The following is a 21,579-nucleotide window of genomic DNA, read 5'->3' as shown; positions in this document are numbered from 1 at the left end:
CAAGACTGGTTTCTGCAACTCAAAAAAGGGGCAGAAAGTCAAATTTTGCATGTATTTTGACCTTTTGGAGGCCCAAAACTCCATAAAAACTCAAGTCCATCCATAGGAATATGTAATTTTGCATGAAAAATCAGGAAATGCTGAGTTTTTGTGAAAAGGAGTTGCCATGACAAAGGGTCTCACCGGGGGTGAGACCCGTTGAGGAGCCAAAACCTGTAAATTTCCAAAAATTGCCAAAATTACCCAAAATTCTCAAAAAATTTTGGGATTTGAGCTGTGGCTAGGCTATTGAGTGCCATGATCTTTGAGTGAAGCCTCAGCCAAGATACGGAGGGGATTTGGCCTCTTTCTCCTTTTTTGTGCCTTGGCCAAACTCCTTGGATCCGGCGATTGTAATTTTGGCATTTCTCTAAAACCATGACACCTGTGCAAAAAGTGAATGAGTTTTTTCTTCTTTGGCATGTTATGGACAAAAACCTCTTTCAGTTTTCGAAAATTCATCTTTTATTGCTCTGAAACATCATTTGAGTGCGACTTGTCCCGATGTGTGAAACAAAGAATTTTGTCGAAATGGAGCGAAATGAAGGGGATAGGGGGCTTCTAAATTCTTGGGGAAATTTTTGGGAGTAGGGAGGGATGTTAGGGAGCAGAGGAAAGTGGAATCTCAGAGATTAAGCAAGGGGAAGGGGTCCACAAGGGCAAAACACAGGCCAAACCTAGAAAATTGCCAGGTTGTAGTTAGAAACTAGGGTTTGTGCAAAAATGAGGAATTTGGCGAATCTAAGTGATGGGAAGCATTTGATAGGGTATTTTAAGGATAGGGGAAGGTGTATGAACATCAGGATACAAGTTTTGCCGATGATTTGACCATCCAAGAGAAATTGGCTTTCAAAACCCTAGGAGAGGGAAATGACCTTTGCCAAGGCACAACTGAAGCATGAACAAGGTGTAAAATGACTCATTCGACACTGACATGATAATGAAAACCCTATGAATGATGATAGACTCAGCTGAATAGTGACATGGACCGACATTTGGACAACTTTAGAAGGAGTGAAAGCAAACCCTAGACCTAATGCCTAATGACCAAATTTTGCTTGAAGACTCACAGAAATGACAAAATTTGACCTTGACACTTCAAAATCACTTTGTAAGAGCACGTTTGATCACTGGAGGAAGGCTGGGAAGACTGACACTAACAGTACTAACATAGGCTGGCAGAGAAGGCTTGGATCATCCTATCACGTTCGCAAGCTGATGATTACCAAAAGCGGAGAAGAACTATTCCACCACTGAGTGTGAAGGGCTAGCTATGGTGTATGCGCTCCAGAAGTATAGGAACTACTTGCTGGGAGGCCATTTTAAGATGTATACAGATCACTCTACACTGAAGTACCTAGTCAATAAGCCTGTATTGGGGGTGGGAATCTACAGGTGGCTCTTATTGTTCCAGGAGTATGATTTTGAAGTTGTTGTGAAGCCTGGATGATTAAACGCGGGACCAGACCATTTGTCATGCATCGAAACAGGGGAGGAACCCACTACTTTGGAGGAGGTGTCAGGTGGATAAATCTTTCTTGCGGATAAGACCGATCTCCCTAGTATCAATTGATATCTAGCGAAAATCAGAACAAGCAAATCTATCTTTCCCTAAACATATTTCAATTCATTAATAAAAACTAAGAGGTGTTTAAGACCCTACCTTAAGTCCAAGGCTAGTTTGTGGTAGCCAAGCTTCAACTATCCAAGAGAGTTTCCTTTTGAGAATATGCAAACATAGACAAGCACACATCAAAGAACACCTGCATAGCTAATATAATAAATCATGTTCATCATAGTGATCAAGGAGTCTATGAAATAAACCATATAACACAGCTTATTGAGAAAAATGAACTTGATTGTATTAACTTTAAAAAAAGAAGAACTTTACAAACTTGGTGCCTTGATGTTGTACAAGCTCCTCCCAGGGTCCAAGCAAGAATCTCCTCTACTATGACAAGCTTCACACTCTTCCCAATGAGATCAAAAGGTATGTAATCTCTCCTATCAAGATCAATTAAGAAGTCTAAATTCCAACAGCATTTACCCTAAAACATATTCAGCTTTCAACCTCCCAAGTAACTAGCCCAATGCCTCATTTTATAGTACAGAGGAAGGAAGTTACCAGGTCCACCTATGAAGGGATAGAGTCCTCCTTCAAAGGGATACGCTTCTCACATCAAGGGGTTAGCTCCTTTAGTTATGGGATGCATGAACCACCAAGGAGCAAACTAACCACGTCAAGATTCCCTCTAGAAGCTTCCAGAAATAACCCAAAGTGAGTTTTTAAGAATGTACTTGCGCCTTTTTGACTTTTACAGGGGTCCGCACCCTTTCCTTTAGAGACAGAGTGGGCAGGTCCGTAGGGGACATGACCACGAGGCGCGGGACCACAGGTAACGCTAAGAGAAAGTGCAGAACCAGAGTTTTAGAGATTTTCAAGGACTTTCTCTCATTTTTCAAGGCTTGACATGAAGAGTTGAGGTTTAAGACTTGCATAGGAGGAATATATGAGTGGTGATAGACTCACACTTACTGCGGAATGTCATGGTGACAATATTTTGTGTAACGGATTGCCCCCTAAAGTGTGAAGTCTGTAATAGATAGTATTTGTCATCTAAGAAGAGTGAAGTACTTTATCATTTCGAGGATCATCCTGTGGAGAGCCTGGTTGGAACCTGTAAAAACATTCAATACGAAATATATATATATATATGTGTGTGTGTGTGTGTGTGTGTGTGTGTGATCATATCATCACTGAGGTAGGCATTCCCATACTCAGATCAAAACTGACTAGAAAACTAACTAAACTGCTCTGTTATAGGAATGATCTTGTAATACATCACAAGTCTAGACATATGTAGACACAGTATGGATGCAGCCATCTGTTTATGAATATTCCACTGTATAATGAATAACAAAATTCCTCGCAGCCTGGATGGTAGAAGCTAGATCCAGGGTCTTGATTTCTGCTTCCCGAACTAGTACGATTCTATCCATGTGAATGAATGTGTCAAAGTCGAACATGGTAGAAATCACTTGATTACCAATCAATGATGTAAACTATTAAAAAGTGTGAGAGAAACCACCAATAATGTCAATGGCTCTCAAAGTACTCAGTACAATCCATGAAATGTGAATAAATGAGCTGATGTTGAACATGTCACAGAATCCTTTGATCGAAGGTCAATAATGCAACCTGTCGTCGAAGGTGAGAAACTTGCCATTGAGGCATGCAGATTCCAAGGTACTGACGATTTCTAGATCATCTTTCTAGATAATGAGTTGGAGTCGATAGAAAGCGATCCGTCGTAGGCAAGCCCAAAACACGAAATTACAGATCAAGTTTGAAGAAATATATATGCAAGGACTAACTCAGGGATGGTCAAGATGGATGATAGATATTTTGCAGATGAATGGTTTATTTGTACTGACCTCTTGAACACATAACGACACTGCAGATGGTTTGGTGACAATTGACCCAAAGCTAATACCCAGAAACCGGTTGAAGACTTTCAATATGGTTTGATTAACTATTAGGCAAAGGATTTCCCAACCCAGGTGAACAAAAAGTGTCGTGTTCAAGAGTGGTTGAATGCTTTTCTAGGACACAAAGTATGACAAACAGGTTCATTTTTCTCTCTTTTCCCCCACCATTTCTGGCAAGTACCTCTTTATTTTTGACAAGCTTGAGGAGGATAACATTTGCTTGATTATAAGCTCATCCTTTGGATGAGTCCAACTTAGTTTAAATTCGAACCCTAAGAAGGAATGGTTCGTTCCTGTTTGTAATTGAACAGGTCCTTTACTATGAAATTTTAACGAGTCCAGTATAGGAGAAACTCGGTTTTTTTCAATTTTAGGGAGTCAGAAGAAAAACTTAAGAAAACTCCATGGTTGTCCTTTTTCGTAAATTTGTGTCTCCCAAGCCCGAAAATGTATAAAATAATACTTGAGAGAACTGCTTGACCATTATGATCAAGGAGTACTTTTCATAATTAGTGTCTCTGATCTGAAAAAGTAAAAAAGCGATCAACGACACGTCGTTTTATAGCCAATATCGAACTTGAAACGACAAAAGTCCGGCAATCTTTTCACGTTTATACAGTCAGAAAAGAGCTGTAAGTGGATCATCCTTTTAATTCCATTTTAACGAGCTTAAAAAAAAAAACTCAACAATCTTTTCATATTTTACAAGTCAGAAAAGAGCTTAAAGAGGACTCGTCCTAGAGGAACGAGTGGTATAAAGGGTAGCAACTGGTTCCGGCAATGGTGGAACTGCTCAAAACATATAATGGTTAAGAGGCTAGCTAAAAAAACTACTCATAACTGCGGTCGCTCAGGAAAGGAAAAACAACCAAGTGAAAGCATATGATCAGCCAAAGACATGGTAGCGATGGAATAAAAACAACCAAGGCTCATCTAACAGAATTTAGCGGATAAAGATAGCAATCACAAGATGTAAATTGGGTATGGATTCATTTTTACACAAGCTTGAACCATAGAGAACTTTGCTTGAATTCGGTTTCATGTTTACGCAAGCTTGAAACGAAAAACTATGCTTGTTATAGTTCGCATGCCCCCAACATAATGACGCAAAACGAGGTACATGCCGCCCAAGCTTCATTGCATTCAACGAGTTGGATGGAATGAAGGTTTACTTTCAATATCTTGGAAAGACTCGAGGGAGTTGTTTCATTTTTTAGTGAGGTTGACACAAGAAAAGAAGTATCCTCAAAACCCTTGTTTCATTTTTTAAACGAGCTTGACCCAAGATAAGGAACTATGCTCATGATTCCTTGTTTCATTTTTTAACGAGCTTGACACAAGACAAAGAACTATGCTCATAAAATCCTTGATTCATTTTTTTAATGAGCTTGACACAAGACAAGGAACTATGCTCAAGTCTACTCTCTACATTCTACCTAACAAGGAACTATGCTCTAAAACCTTGATTCATTTTTTAACGAGCTTGACAGAAGACAAGGAACTATGCTGTAAATCCTTGTTTCATTTTTTAACGAGCTTGACACAAGACAAGGAACTATGTTCAAGTCTACTCTCTACAATCTACCTTTATAACCTATGACTCCTTGTTTCATTTTTTAACGAGGTTGACACAGGAAAAGAACTATCCTCACAATATCCTGTTTCATTTTTTAACGAGGTTGACACAGTAACGAAACTATCCTCGCGTCTACTCTCTACAATTCACCTATATAACCTACTGATTCATGTTTTTTTAATGAGGTTGACACAGGAAAAGAACTGTGCTCATGCCTGATTCATTTTTTAATGAGGTTGACTCAGTAACAGGAACTATCCTCTGACCAACTGATTCATTTTTTAATGAGGTTGACACAGGGAAAGAACTGTCCTCATACTCACTGATTCATTTTTAACGAGGTTGACACAGTAAAAGGAACTTTCCTCAAACCAATTGATTCATTTTTTAACGAGGTTGACACAGGAAAAGAACTGTCCTCATACTCACTGGTTCATTTTTTAACGAGGTCGACATAGTAAAAGGAACTTTCCTCAAACCAACTGATTCATTTTTTAACGAGGTTGACACAGGAAAAGAATTGTCCTCATACCTGATTCATTTTTTAACGAGGTTGACTCAGTAACAGGAATGTTAGATGATCCAAAAATACAATTTTATCATAGGCTATAAAATTAGAATAAAATAATTATTAATTTAAGATATTAAATTAATAATTATTATTCTAGAATGTTTAATTATTTAATGGAGACTTTTAGAATTAGCAAATTGTTGTAACTAGATATGACTCTCCAAATGTGTCGTATCTTAGGCTCTATTTTAGGAGATTAGTTAGCTAGTTGGTTTGAATAGCATTTATTGTAAATGGACACTTGTTATTTAATAAGTGATGCATAATTAGAGGTAGTTAGGACATGGATCTTATAAATAGCTCATTGCAAGAGTGTTTGGTTGTTCGGGTGTAAACTCTTGCAAAATCAATTATGTAATTGTTTTTTTTCTGATTAATAAAATTACGTGTCTGAGGACACTTCTGCCATTATTGTGGTATCAGAGCTCCAGTAATGTTGCAGTGGATGTGAGGAGGATCTTCCAACTCAACAAAGTCTTGGAAAACTCCATTCAGTTGGCCAGCAAATCATTGGTATGGAAATTGTACAGTTTTGTTTAAAAGGAAAATAAATTTTATCATTGATTTTAGATTTTTTAAAATCTAAAATTCATTTTTTTATTATAAAAAATTGCCTCTGCTCAGCCTTCACACTTTTCTTCTGCTCAGCCTTCACACTTTTCTTCTCCAAATCATGTATATTTTCCCTCAACTTATTAATCATTTCGCACTGAGATTCGAGTTTACTCTTCAATTTTTTGACCTGTTCTTCTGGTGTAAGATCGCTCATGCCTTCCTGTTGGATAGTGTGTCCTTAGGTTGCATAACCTTTGGTTGAGTATAATTTTTGCCACGGTAAAAAAGGATTGTGTCATGTTGAATATGAATTGCTATGCCCCCACTTAATCTAGCTATCTCCTCTGCATATTCATATATTTGGCCAGGCTTACAATGTTTGCAGATGACTTGTACAGTTTCATGTTTTTTCCAGTGCAGATGCATGTTCAGAATTACACCCCCAATGTTTCCACGCCTTCCAACAGGAACATAGTTTTTGTGCTTTTGACCCATTCTTTTCAGGTAAAAGCGCTCACTGGAAGTTAAACATTTAGGTTCAGGACCAGGAGCCTTTGGAATTTCGTATCTTTTGATTGCCTCAATCAATAAGGCCTCTTTCCTTTTCGCCTTTTCAATCTTGAATTTGATTCTAGCTTCTGCATTTGGAAACTTTATTTGTCTACCTCAAATTTGGGAGTGCCTTCCCATTGTAACAGCCCATTGGCAGTGTCGTTGTTGAAGAATTTAACAGAACTTGATGACCACAGTGGTAATTGCGGCCTCGAAGTTGAACCTAAAAGGAATCGATGGTATTGATATTGTTGCTGCAGCAATGAAACCCACCTAACGGTTCCGAGACGGGGTGCTTGATTTAAGACTATGGAGGTACTCTTTAACAAAAAACTGAATACCCACATCGCATAAGCACGGTAATATTCATTTAAAGGCCAAAACCAAGCAAAGAACTGAGACTTTCAGTGGCCGCGGAGTCACATATATGCGCTGGAGTCAGATGTATGCAGGAGAGCTCTGGTTCAGAGCACGTGAATAGAAACTGAGTTGTAGCAGTTTAAATTTTACGGGGCTGTGGGGCGTATATGTTTTCAGGAGCTCTCATCTGTTTGATGTATTTCTACAGCATTGTATCTCTAGGTTGTGAAAAAGCGAAAGCTCCTCTGATTGTATGTGCAATGGGTGTAACTGTTTATTTTCATTAATATGATCATTTCTGGAGTGATTTGTGCTGGTATTCAGGTGCCGAAGAAGCGAGAGGCTTTTGCAGCAATGGACACGTAGCTATGCATCATCCACTGCAGCCTCAGCCAGTCCCATGCCTACCGTTAAAAAAATGCCCAGAAGCCAGGGGCAAGCACATTTTGTAAATTTGAAGAATATTTTGTGGAGATATAAATGTTTTCTTTTGTATTTGGAGTAATAAGGAGTTTTATTTGTAATTTGTAAATTGGGGAGATAAGGTGTGTTGGGTAATTTGTTTTTAAGAAGTTTTTTGGGATCATCACATTGTAACTCAAAGTATTTTTTACTTTGAGGGAGGGTAATTTTTTTTTTACCAGATTGTGCAAAAGCACCATTGTAAAAAGTCAAATTTTGAAAGTTGCCCTGTAAAAATTTGAGAAATTGACTAGAGCCAAGTGCAAAGCTCAGTCAATATTCTCCTGTTTTGACGACTATTCGAGGGTGAAGGCCAAGCCCCGATAGATCGTGCTTTTTGTGTGGTGTGTTGTGCTGACTATCTTGTCCTTTCTGTTCTGCTTCTTGGTGCGTCTCTTCAATGCTAAAAATGTCTAAGTTGATTAATTTATTTTCTGATTCCAACAAACTAGAAGGCACCAAATCTTATAAAACATGGCATCGTCTCATTGAAAGCACACTCATTTACAATGAATTATGGCAGGGAATATGTGATGGAGATGTTAAGCCGAATAAATCCACAGATGCAGATGCACTAACAAAATGGGAAATCAAGAATGCTAAAGCCTTAGCTCTTATTAAATCGTCTGTGAATGATGAATTGTATGTCCATATAGAAAATGCCACAGATGCATGGACTGCCTTGAAAACTTTTAAAGACCTCTTTGATACTCAGCCTGAATCAAAGAAGGTTGATCTACAGTTAAAATTGTTGCAACAAAAATTAACTGAAGATGGTGATATTCTTGAATATCTCTCCAGACTTAAGAATATTAAGCAGGAAATTATTAATGCTGGTTTTCCCGCAATTGATGATAGCTTTATGGTCACAATTGTAATTGCTGGGCTTCCTTCTTCCTATACGCATTTTTTAGAGACTTTACAAGTAACTGGGAAATTAGAAAAACTAAAGTTTGATGAACTTTGTGAAATGTTAAGTCAACATGATAAAACTTTTGGGAAGAAGAAGAAAGTTGGTGAAGATGTTTTTCTCACAGAAGCTAGCACAAGTAAGTCATCAGCAGATAATTTTTGAGGAAGAGGCAGATGGAATCAGAATCAAGCAGCACATAATTGAGGTCGAAGCCAAAGCAGAGGCAACAATTTTAACAGAGGAGGAAGAAATAATTTTCAAGGTAGAGGAAACAACCAAGGAAGAGGCAATTTTCAAGGACAAGGATATAATAGTCAAGGTAGAGGACAATCTCAAAATAGAGGTCAAAGCAGAGGTAGAGACTTAAGTCAAATTGTGTGTCGAAGATGTAACAAAGTTGGCCATTATGCTGAAGATTGTCGCACTTCACTTAATAAAATTCCCAAGTTTCAGCAGCATTCATCACAATTTGCAAATGATCAAGATGAAGATAACTCAGAATATGTTTTTACTTCCTCACCAGCATCACAAATTTCATCTCATCTTAGAAGTGACTATGAAGATGCCTGGATCTTGGATTCCGGGGCAACTCAGCACATGACTTGTCGACGTGATTTTTTCTGGAATTTTCAAGAATGCCAACTTAATTCAATTTTTCTTGCTGATGATAAAAAACATACTCCTTATGGAAAAGGAGTAGTAAAAGTTTTTCTCCCTGACATTGGAGAAAAAATGATTTCCAATGTATGGTATGTACCCAGTTTCAAGAAAAATTTGCTCTCTTTAGTCACGATTCGACAAGCAGGACATCAAGTGATTATGGAAGATGGTTTAGTGAAGATTAATTCAGTGAAACAGAACTTGAAAATAGTCATGACAGGTTATGAAGATGGAAAACTGTTACAGATGAAAGGGACAGTTATTCCAAGGCATTCTGATTTTGTAGGGGCAGTGACTATAGGTATTTCACCTATAAGACTATGGCATGTAAGATATGGACATTTGAATTTTGAGAGTATTTCTCAATTGCAGAAACAAGGAATGGTTAAAGGACTTCCCACATTCAAAAGGGAAAATGCAAAATGTGAAGCTTGCATTTATGGGAAACAAAATCGCGAAAGTTTTCCAAAAAGTTCATGGCGTGCAAACAGGCGGCTACAACTAGTTCACAGTGATGTTTGTGGTCCACTACAAACTTCATTTGGAGGTTGCAAATATTTCTTACTATTCATTGATGATTTCAGCAGAATGACTTGGGTTTACTTCTTGAAGAACAAGTCAGAAGCATTTGATAAGTTTAAACTTTTTCGCCAACTTGTTGAAAATGAAGTCAAAGAAAAGATAGGTACTCTCAGGACGGATAATGGGGGAGAATTCACTTCAAATGAATTCAAAACTTATTGCAGTGAAAATGGCATAAGACGACATCTCACTAATGTTTACACTCCACAACAAAATGGAGTAGTCGAAAGAACGAATCGCACTTTGTTCGGAATGGCGAGATCCATGTTAACATTCAAGAGGTTAAGTCCAACATATTGGGCGGAAGCAATACATACAGCTGTCTACTTAAGAAACGGATCTCCAACTGCTTCTTTAGACGAAATCACACCTTATGAAGCTTGGTTTGGTTTCAAACCTCGAGTTAAACATCTTAGAGTTTTTGGGTCAGTGTGTTATGCCTTAGTTCCGAAAGGAAAATGAACTAAGCTTGACTCAATAAGTTTAAAATGCACAATGATTGGCTATTCTGATGAGAAGAAAGGGTATCGTCTTTTGACCAATGGAAAATTCATTGTGAGCAGGGATGTCATTTTTGATGAAACAGAGAGTAAGAGTGCTGAAGAAATTGAAAATCTTCTTCACAAATTAGAAACTAAGGGAAGTAAAGAAATGGAAAAATGCAAAGTCAACCAACTTCACCAAATTGGTATGAACTTGATTTTCCTTCCTCTGAAGATGAGTCATCCAGTCCATCTACATCAACAACATCATCTGGGTCTTCTAGCAGTTCATCCGCATCTCCAAGCAGCAGCAGTTCTTCTGACAGTGATTCTCCACATTCTTCACCTGAACGACAAACATCAGTTTATATTAATCCTCTTTACAATGATGGGGACTTTACAGAAGCGCAAACAAGTGAGCACCAACTTCCGAAATGGGCAGTTCAACTTTTGAAAGATGTAAAGCCTGATGAACAGAATAAAACTGGCACCAGAAGGGCACATAGAAGTGAAGGCAATTTTGCCTTGATAGCAAATGATTTTACTGAACCTTCCACATACAAAGAGGCAGTAAAACATAAAGAATGGCAACAGGCTATGGTTGAAGAATATCAAGCAGTAATTGATAACAACACATGGAAACTTGTTGATTGTCCAGCAAATGTTAAACCCATAGGGTGCAAATGGGTTTACAGAATTAAGTATAATCAGAAGGGTGAACTTGATAAGTATAAAGCACGACTTGTCACAAAGGGTTTTGCGCAGCAGGAAGGCATTGATTATGAAGAAACTTTTGCTCCCACAGCTAAATGGAACACCATCCGTTTAACACTTTCATTGGCCGCTCAAAAAGGATGGAAAGTTCATCAAATGGATGTAAAAAGTGCTTTTCTCAACGGGGATTTACAGGAGGAAGTGTATATGACCCAACCACCAGGTTTTGAAGTTGAAGGACAAGAACATAAAGTCTGCAAATTGATCAAGGCTTTATATGGGTTAAAACAAGCTCCCCGAGCTTGGTATGCAAAGATGGATGAATACCTTAAGAAAGTTGGTTTTCAACGAAGTGAATCTGATGATACTTTGTATGTGCGACAACAGGGAAAATATTTGGTAATTCTTGTTATGTATGTAGATGATTTGATCATCACTGGCAATCATGATGATCATATTGCATAGGTGAAAAAGGAGTTACATGTAGGTTTTAAGATGACAGATTTGGGATTACTTCACTACTATCTTGGAGTTGAAGTCTTCCAACGTCCACATCATATTTTCATTTCTCAGAGTAAGTATACCGCAGAGGTTCTTCAGCGATTTGGCATGCAAGATTGCAAGCCCGTTCTCACCCCCATGGAGCAAAACTTGAAACTTTCAAAATTTGAAGGGGGGGAAAAGGTTGACAGTACAACTTACAGACATTTGATTGGCAGCTTGATTTATTTGAAAAATACTCGTCCTGATCTATCTTATGCAGTCAGTATTCTTTCACGTTTTATGCAGGAACCACGAGACAGCCACTGGAATGCAGCCAAAAGAGTTCTTCGATATATCCAAGGAACAAAAGATTTTGGTCTTCTTTACACAAAGACTAAAAATTTTGTACTTGGTGGATATTCTGATGCTGACTTTGCTGGGAGTATTGATGATCGAGCATCAACATCAGGTTATTTAATGAATATGGGGTCAGCAGAAGTATCTTGGAGTTGTAAAAAACAAGCTACAGTGGCCACTTCTTCAGCCGAAGCAGAGTACATTTGAGCATGGGAAGCAGCATGTGAAATTGTTTGGTTGCGCCGAATTTTGCAGGACTTGGGCATTTCTCAGGGAGAAGCTACATCATTGTTCATTGACAGCCAGTCAGCCATCAAACTTGCCAAGAACCCAGTTTTTCATTCAAGACAAAGCATGTTGACACCAAGTATCATCATATCAGGTCTCTCATTGCCAAAGATGTTCTCAAACCAGTTTATTGTCCTTCCGAAGATCAGATCTCCGACATTTTCACGAAACCACTTGGCAGAATAAAATTTACTAAGTTCAGGGATGAACTTGGTATCTGTTGTAATGTATCTTTGGATCATAGGGGGGAATGTTAGATGATCCAAAAATACAATTTTATCATAGGTTATAAAATTAGAATAAAATAATTATTAATTTAAGATATTAAATTAATAATTATTATTCTAGAATGTTTAATTATTTAATGGAGACTTTTAGAATTAGCAAATTGTTGTAACTAGATATGACTCTCCAAATGTGTCGTATCTTAGGCTCTATTTTAGGAGATTAGTTAGCTAGTTGGTTTGAATAGCATTTATTGTAAATGGACACTTGTTATTTAATAAGTGATCCATAATTAGAGGTAGTTAGGACATGGAGCTTATAAATAGCTCATTGCAAGAGTGTTTGGTTGTTCGGGTGTAAACTCTTGCAAAATCAATTATGCAATTGTTTTTTTTCTGATTAATAAAATTACGTGTCTGAGGACACTTCTGCCATTAAGGAACTATCCTCTGACCAACTGATTCATTATTTAACGAGGTTGACACAGGAAAAGAACTGTCCTCATACCTGATTCATTTTTTAACGAGGTTGACTCAGTAACAGGAACTATCCTTTGACCAACTAATTCATTTTTTAACGAGGTTGACACAGGAAAAGAAATGTCCTCATACCTGATTCATTTTTTAACGAGGTTGACTCAGTAAAAGGAACTTTCCTCAAACCATCATTTAGGTTGACACAGGAAAAGAACTGTCCTCAAACTCACTGATTCATTTTTTAACGAGGTCGACACAGTAAAATGAACTTTCCTCGAACCAACTGATTCATTTTTTAATGAGGTTGACACAGGAAAAGAACTATCCTCAAACTCACTGATTCATTTTTTAACGAGGTCGACACAGTAAAAGGAACTTTCCTCGAACTCACTGATTCATTTTTTAACGAGGTTGACATAGGAAAAGAACTATCCTCATACCTAATTCATTTTTTAACGAGGTTGACTCAGTAACAGGAACTATCCTCTGACCAACTGATTCATTTTTAATGAGGTTGACACAGGAAAAGAACTGTCCTCCTACCCACTGATTCATTTTTTAACAAGATTGACACAGTAAAAGGAACTTTCCTCGAACCAACTGATTCATTTTTTAACGAGGTTGACACAAGAAAAGAACTGTCCTCATACTCACTGATTCATTTTTTAACGAGGTCGACACAGTAAAAGGAACTTTCCTCGAACCAACTGATTCATTTTTTAACGAGGTTGACACAGGAAAAGAACTGTCCTCATACCTGATTCATTTTTTAACGAGGTTGACTCAGTAACATGAACTATCCTCTGACCAACTGATTCATTTTTTAATGATGTTGACATAGGAAAAGAACTATCCTCATACCTGATTCATTTTTTAACGAGGTTGACTCAGTAAAAGGAACTTTCCTCGAACCAACTGATTCATTTTTTAACGAGGTTGACACAAGAAAAGAACTATCCTCAAACTCAATGATTCATTTTTTAACGAGGTCGACAAAGTAAAAGGAACTTTCCTCAAACCAACTGATTCATTTTTTAACGAGGTTGAATCAGTGACATGAACTATCCTCTGACCAAGTGATTCATTTTTTAATGAGGTTGACACAGGAAAAGAACTGTCCTCCTACCCACTGATTCATTTTTTAACGAGGTTGACACAGTAAAAGGAACTTTCCTCGAATCAACTGATTCATTTTTTAACGAGGTTGAAACAGGAAAAGAACTATTCTCACGGACACCTGTTTCATTTTTTAACGAGGTTGGCACAGGAAAAGAACTATCCTAAAAAACCCTTGTTTCATTTTTAAGCGAGCTTGAAACAAGACAAAGAACTATGCTCTAAAACCCTTGATTCATTTTTTAACGAGCCTGACACAAGACAAGGAACTATGCTCAAAAACCCTTGATTCATTTTTTAACGAGCTTGACACAAGACAAGGAACTATGCTAAAAAATCCTTGATTCATTTTTTAACGAGCTTGACACAAGACAAGGAACTATGCTCAAGACTACTCTCCACAATCTACCTATATAACCTGCTGATTCATTTGTTTTTAATGAGGTTGATACAGGAAAAGAATTGTCCTCGTACCTGATTCATTTTTTAACGAGGTTGACTTAGTAACAGGAACTATCCTCTGACCAACTGATTATGGCTTCCAACTGGAAGAAAGACATGTTAATGGACACACCCTGATCATGGCTTCCAAGAGGTCTTCATCAGAAGGAAGAATAGTTCTTTGGAAGGAACACATGTCAAGGGACTCAAAAGGGATAAGAACATCACGTTCAAGTAATCCCATAGATTTTTCCATGTCAATTACCGGATCTAAATCAAAGGAAGGTGAGAAAACAGTGAGAGGCTCACTTACATCAGTAACTGAAAACATGGGACCAGTTGCCACATAATTAACCCGTGGCGGGGTAGATACCACTTTAGAATCAGGAACATTTAGGGGTTTCATATTATTGGTAGTTGAAACAAGACTAGGGAACGAAAGCTGGTCTATAGTCACAATATTTCCATTGTGAGGGAAAGACATCACGCGAAAGAGTGTCGATACGACAACTTTCGTTGCATAAACATAGTCGCGCCCAAGAAGTAAATTGAAATCCAAAGGACCTCGAACTACCATAAGATCAATATAGACAATTTTACCTTCCAAGGTAATAGAAAACTTAGGAAGGATCCCTAAAGGTTCACTAATGGTTCTGTTAAAAGCTTTCAGATTCTGCTTAATAGACACAAGTTGAGGGGAACACAAAGCTTTCCAAGCAGTTGAGGATAAAATACTAACATAAGCACCTTCATCTACCTGTGTGCGGTGTATGTCCCTACCACCAGTCTTGACAATGATTTGGAAAGGGATGGAGGAAGGAAGATGAGGTTTTGGTAGTCTATTCCAATCAAAGGAAAAGACCTTAGTACTTGGAGGGGGTTCTATAGAAATAGGTGAAATGCCCCCTGGCGTAGAAGAATCTAATGTAACAAGAAGAACCTGAGCAGTATGAAGTTCACTCTCTAAAGGGAGAGTGGGATCAACCGAATGTGAAATTGAATCGACCACTTGATCAAATAATGGATCATCAACCTGAGTGATATGAGTTTCACTCTCCAATGGAAGAGTGGGATCGACTGTACTTGAAATTAGATCAATCACTCCATCAGTTGATGGTAGGTTGGGAGAAAGTTTATGGTAATCAGTTGGAAATTCTTGTTGTGGAACAGTAAGGTTTTCCAACAATTTTGAGGCTTCATCCATGTGAGGGAAAATGTGAGTTTGATGACTCCCTTTGCATAACTTACAAGGAAACCTAACTTTACCCTATTTACCAGGAACCTAACTATCACTGGTTAATGGATCAATGGAAAGTTGATGAGATTTTTCTGACCATACTTCCAAGACCTTTGGAATGCCAGGACAATTGATAAGGAAGTGGTCACCTTTACAAAGCCTGCGAGGGTATTTGGGTTTACGATCCATGTTGGAGGTTTCCTTAACACAACTAACACTTACAGCCATGGTTGGTTGGTTGACTTCTTTCTTATCTTGCTTCTTCTTCCTAGCCACCTGGTTACTAGCGTCAAGGCTTTTACCAAGCGAAGAGGAAGAAATATTAGGAGAAGAAGGTAAAGGGTCAACAGAAGGTTGGTGATGTTGAGATGGTGAACTCTGTTGAGGTGAAGCATTCGGTTGAGGTGGAACAATTGGAGTATTTGGGGCCAACGAAGTTGAAAATAACCATATCGGTAAACCTATTGTAAATCCAGGTAATGACAAAGTAGCTATATAAGGAGGACCAACATTTCCAAAGCAAGGAAAAGTACTAGGATTCTCGTTAAGAGGGGTTCCTTGGTTGGTGAATTCCGGAACAGTTTCCATTATATTCAACTTCAGTGAATTTTATTAACAATTTAAAACTAAAATTAACAATTCATAATTCACACATATGGTCTCTAAAATTAAAAACAAACAAATTAACACGCGCTATCAAATCTAGGAGTCAAACCACACACAAACAGTAACTTTCCATACTAAAAACGCTAGTTGGTGATGAAATCCAATGTCGCAAAATTCAATACAGAAAGGGCGGTTGGAACAGTTACCCTGACACCCTGCTTAATGCAATAGATTGGCACAAGTTTCTTCACAAAACCATCTCGAGTGAAGAGAACCCCCCAGAGAGTCCAAGTGAGTCTAGTCGACGTCTGCTCCAGGTACAGTGGGATCTTCCCTCCACCATCACCTTAGGAAAGAATCCTATATATTATGGCCACTAAGGTTACCAACAGAAACAAATATACCTGGGGGAACAGTCTACGATCCAATACACACGCAAGGGCAGAGTAACAAAGCTCAATCCCCTTGAAGGCTCCTTGACATAATCCAAGGTTTACCAACAAGTGACCCCAAGCTCCTCAACAATGGTTAATCTGAGGTTTACCATTTTTAATACATGTATATCTGCTATCATTCCCAATGAGGAAGGATTGATTACCTCACTGGTTCAAATATGATCTCGTGCTTGACTCCTTTAAGAGGAGCTTCCCAGAGCATATATGTAACAATTGGAATTTATTTCCTACCGCAAGATCGACTACTTGTTTGTTTTACTGTCTTGGAGAATTAACTAAAACCTATTCCAAGACACTAGCCTAAGCTAGATTGGTGGAAAGAGCCCTAAAAATGTAAAAATTACTAGATGAATTTTAATTAAGCGCTGTGTTATTTAGGTTGTTATTACTCAAAAGGGTAAATGGATATGAAACCAATGGTGTTATGACCCGACCCAAAATTGAATGCAATCAAATATGATAATGTAATCTTTTCAATTCGATGAATCCTAACTAAAGTAAGGAGAGAGTTTCCATTCACTTCCAACAATGCAAAAAAATTGATCACTAAGAGAAAATATAACAAATTCTCTACTGCACTAATTTCATCAAGAAAAACTAATGCAAATGAATTCCAAAACAGTTTTTATTTTTATTTTTGTGTGTTAAAAACAAGCGTAAAAATATGTAAATTCAAATCAAAGAAAACTGATCTAAATCTACGATTGATTTTTCATAAGTAAACTATGCAATTGTAATCTATGCATAATTCACTTGAAAGGTATGCAAATGTAATCTATGCACATTTTTCATTCATATTCTGAAAATGAGAATTATAATTATGCAAATGTGATCTATGCAAGACAATTCTCAAACACAAGATGATCCTAATGTAATCTAAGAACCAATCAAGTGCAAGTCAAGAAAATTGGGTGAGAGTTCCAAAGATCAAAAAATAAAAAAACTCAAAGGCGATTAACACTCATACACCATTTAGCCGCCCCCCGGTGAATGAGGGGGAATTTTTTTTGCAAAAACAAAAGCAAAAAGATGCAAAATTGTGAAAATACTGAGACAAACCTCCAAGTAATGACCAAAGGAAATCAAATTAAGAATTTCTCAAAAAAGAGACACTAAACACCCAATTAACTTAATGGAGATTGATGAGATGAAGAATTTGCTGAAAGAAACTCATAAACAAGGCTTTTTGACAGAACACATGCAGATCTGGGTAGAGGCTAAAAAACATAAACAAATCCTAAGCTTAACTGGGTGAAAATCTTTTAGGTTTTTCAAAACTTTGACAGGGTCCGTAGGCCCCCGGTATAACTAGGTGTGGTACCGCACTGTGTAGTAAAGAAACAGTGCGGGGATGCCCGCACTGTGTTACAAACAATACATGCGATCCTCTCTCAAAAACGTGAAAAAACAAAAAACAATTCAAAATCTAAAAACCTACCCAATTCCACACACATCAAGAAAAAACCAGAAACAGAGAAAAAGTTTCTCAAGTCAAAGTAAAAATAAAGGCAAAAAACCAAAATTCAAGTCCCGAGTGGAGTCGCCATTTTGTCAAGCGGATAAATCGTTCTTGCAGACAAGACTAATCTCCCTAGTAGCAATTGATATCTAGCGACAATCAGAACAAGCAAATCTATCTTTCCCTAAACATATTTTGATTCATTAATAAAAACTAAGAGGTGTTTTAGACCCTACCTTAAGTCCAACGCTAGTTTGTGGCAGCCACGCTTCGACCGTCCAAGAGAGTTTCCTTTTGAGAATCTTCAAACACAGACAAGCACACATCAAAGAACACATGCATAGCTAATATAATAAATCATGTTCATCATAGTGATCAAGGAGTCTATGAAATAAACCATATAACACAGCTTATTGAGAAAAATGAACTTGATTGTATTAACTTTAAACAAAGAAGAACTTTACAACCTTGGTGCCTTGATGTTGTACAAGCTCCTCCCAGGGTCCAAGCAAGAATCTCCTCTACTTTGACAAGCTTCACACTCTTCCCAATGAGATCAAAAGGTATGTAATCTCTCCTCTCAAGCTCAATTAAGAAGTCTGAATTCCAACAACATTTACCCTCAAAAATATTTAGTTTTCAACCTCCCAAGTAACCAGCCCAATGCCTCATTTTATAGTGCAGAGGAAGTTACTAGGTCCACCTATGAAGGGATAGAGTCCTCCTTCAAAGGGATAAGCTCCTCACATCAAGGGGTTAGCTCCTTTAGTTATGGGATGCATGAACCACCAAGGAGCAAACTAACCATGTCAAGATTCCCTCTAGAAGCTTCCAGAAATAACCCAAAGTGAGTTTTTAAGAATGTACTTGCGCCTTTTTGACTTTTACAGGGGTCCGCACCTTTCCTTTAGAGACAGAGTGGGCAGGTCGGCAGGGGACATGACCAGGGGGTGCGGGACCACAGGTAACGCTAAGAGAAAGTGTGGAACTAGATTTTTAGAGATTTTCAAGGACTTTCTCTCATTTTTCAAGGCTTGACATGAAGAGCTGAGGTTTAAGACTTGCATAGGAGTATGAGTGGTGATAGACTCACACTTACTGCAGAATGTCATGCTGACAATATTTTGTGTAATAGGAGGGATTTCCTAACGTGTAGCTACTTGTAGTGTGCATGGTAGATGGTCATTTTTGAGGATATAGTACATTTCCTAATGACAAGTACTGCATCGGAAGGATACACTGTCCAGTAGAAAAAGGAATTAGTGGTGCGCGTGACAGATTTCTCTGTCATTGTTGGTCATTTGTACAAGATGGGGACTGATGAGATATTGCCACGGTATGTACTTGAGTTCGAAAGAAGCAGCATCCTCGCAGATGCTCATGGGGGTGTTGCGGGAGGATATTATGCAGGAAGAGAAACCACGTAGAAGATTCTACGCGCAAGGTTGTGGTGTCCAACCCTTCATCAAGATTCAAAAGCATATTGCAAGGTGTGTGATGTGTGTCAATGGACTAGCAGGCCATCACGGAGGGATGGGATGCCTTTGAATCCACAAATGACATTGCAACCCTTTGAGAAGTGGGTGATAGATTTTTTGGGGCCTATACAGCCACAAGGACAGACGGGAGCAAGATAAATTATCACTGCGACGGAGTATTTGATTCGTTGAGTACAGGCACAACCTGTGAAGGATTGCATAGGCGCGACTGCTGCAAAATTCCTCTTTGAGCATGTACTAACGCAATTTGGCTGTCCAAAGATCTTGATGAGTGATCGCGGTACGCACTTCCTGAATGAGACGATCAGCGTGCTGACGGAGGAATTTCAGGTATACCACCAGAAGAGCACACCTTATCACCCACAGGCTAACGGGACAGTGGAGGCGTTCAACAAAGTGCTTGAAAATGTGTTGACCAAGGTTTTAAATGCTCAGTGAAGTGATTGGGACCTACGCATACCTGTAGTATTATGGGCTTATCGAACGACATGCAAGAAGTTGACTGGACAAACCCCCTTTAGGCTCGTCTATGGGGTTGAAGCGGTAATGCCTATGGAGTATATTGTGCCTAGTCTATGCATAGTAGTGCTCATAGGTATGATGGATCACAGAGCCCTAGAGAAAAGGTTCCCACAGGTGGATGAGCTGGAGGAAGAGAGATTTTTAGCTAGATTTCACCAACAGGTCCAAAAGCAGTGTGAAAAGTCATGGCATGATCAATACATCAAGTTTCACACATTTAAGGTAATTGATATGGTTTTGTTATATGATAGTAAGTTTGATAAATTTCCAAGGAAGTTCAAGATGCACTGGTTAGAGCCTTATGTCATTAAGGAGATTACCGATGGAGGAGCAGTATAGCTGGTCAAATTGAATGGAGAACCCTTCCTGGGAAAGGTGAATGGTAGTCGCTTGAAGCCATACATCGGTGGTCTGGCCATGTGACTAGATGAAGGTAGCATAGTCTTAGCACTCCAGGCAGCTGAAAGGAGGTGCGAGACTATAAACTACACTACCCGGGTTGGGTAGCTGTGTGACTGGAAGATGGTGCGAAGAAAGGAATGGTCACTCAGTCTGCAATAGTGTGGAGGGAGTTGCGCTACCCAAGGAGAAATTGCACAGGTCGACCGGAAAGTGACCATTACGGTCACTGTTCATTAAAAGATGGAAAAAGTGAGGCCAAATGGATCAGGCGACCGACATTTAGGATGAAATTTATGGCTTAGATCCTTGAAAATCTATCGCCAATCTGGCATTAATGAACCGATTTTGGGCGGGAACGGTCGGATTCGAATTCGAAATGCCCTATAAATTACATGTGGCTACCCAACGAAAAACACTTGGCATTTTGAGAATTGCGTTCTTTTGCTCTCAGGTGCACATGAACTGTGAATTCTTTCCAGATTTGATAGCAAGTCCGGCGTTTGAACAATTGTCAAAGGAGACATGGGAACTAGTGAATAGCGTCATGTCGACACACACAGAAGCTATGGACACCAACGAAGTGGCAGTCGAGGAGAATGTGCAGGAAATTGATATGGAGATCAAATAAGCTGCCCCAAAGGTTTCCAAAGTATTAGCAGAGGTCCCTAAGTCACCAAGAATGCCGCGACCAAAGCCAACCCCAAACAAGGAGACTGTGAAGGACAAAAATGGCAAACAACCTAGCATATCAGTGCGCACCTCACTAAGGTGAAACCCACCAAAGCCCACTGCGCAAGAGAAACACAAGGCTATAAACCTAGAAGCTAAGGAGGAAGACATCAAAGACATCCCGATGGGCAATGAGGATGTAGGGGTTGAAGTAGAGGAGGTTGAAGCCTAGGGTGTGGAACTTATTATGCGGTTGTCGGAGTATGTCCCTCCACACAAGCCTAAGTCCAAGGTCCCAAGGGACATTGATGAGACTAAGACTCCCCTACAAATCCCTTTGCTACCCGATGAAATTTCTTTCGACAGTCCATGTTTGGCATGTGTACCAA

General features: G+C 38.7%; 1 protein-coding gene across 1 annotated transcript in view; it reads left to right on the top strand.

Moving 5' to 3' along the window:
* LOC149146921 (uncharacterized) overlaps window positions 1-21,149 on the top strand; it is a 52,882-nt gene extending 31,733 nt beyond the window's left edge. Inside the window, exon 2 of the mRNA XM_089441662.1 lies at window positions 20,973-21,149. Coding sequence (XP_089297788.1) covers window positions 20,973-21,149 — 177 coding nt within the window. The remainder of the gene's footprint in view (window positions 1-20,972) is intronic.
* The last annotated feature ends 430 nt before the right edge of the window (window positions 21,150-21,579 follow it).

This window comes from Pinus tabuliformis, chromosome 9, assembly GCF_031772625.1.
Source record: "Pinus tabuliformis cultivar Carrire ecotype Pingquan chromosome 9, CPIR1, whole genome shotgun sequence".
Lineage (NCBI taxonomy): Eukaryota > Viridiplantae > Streptophyta > Pinopsida > Pinales > Pinaceae > Pinus > Pinus tabuliformis.
The sequence above is the reverse complement of the archived record's forward strand: the minus strand, read 5'-3'. Positions and strand labels throughout refer to the sequence as shown.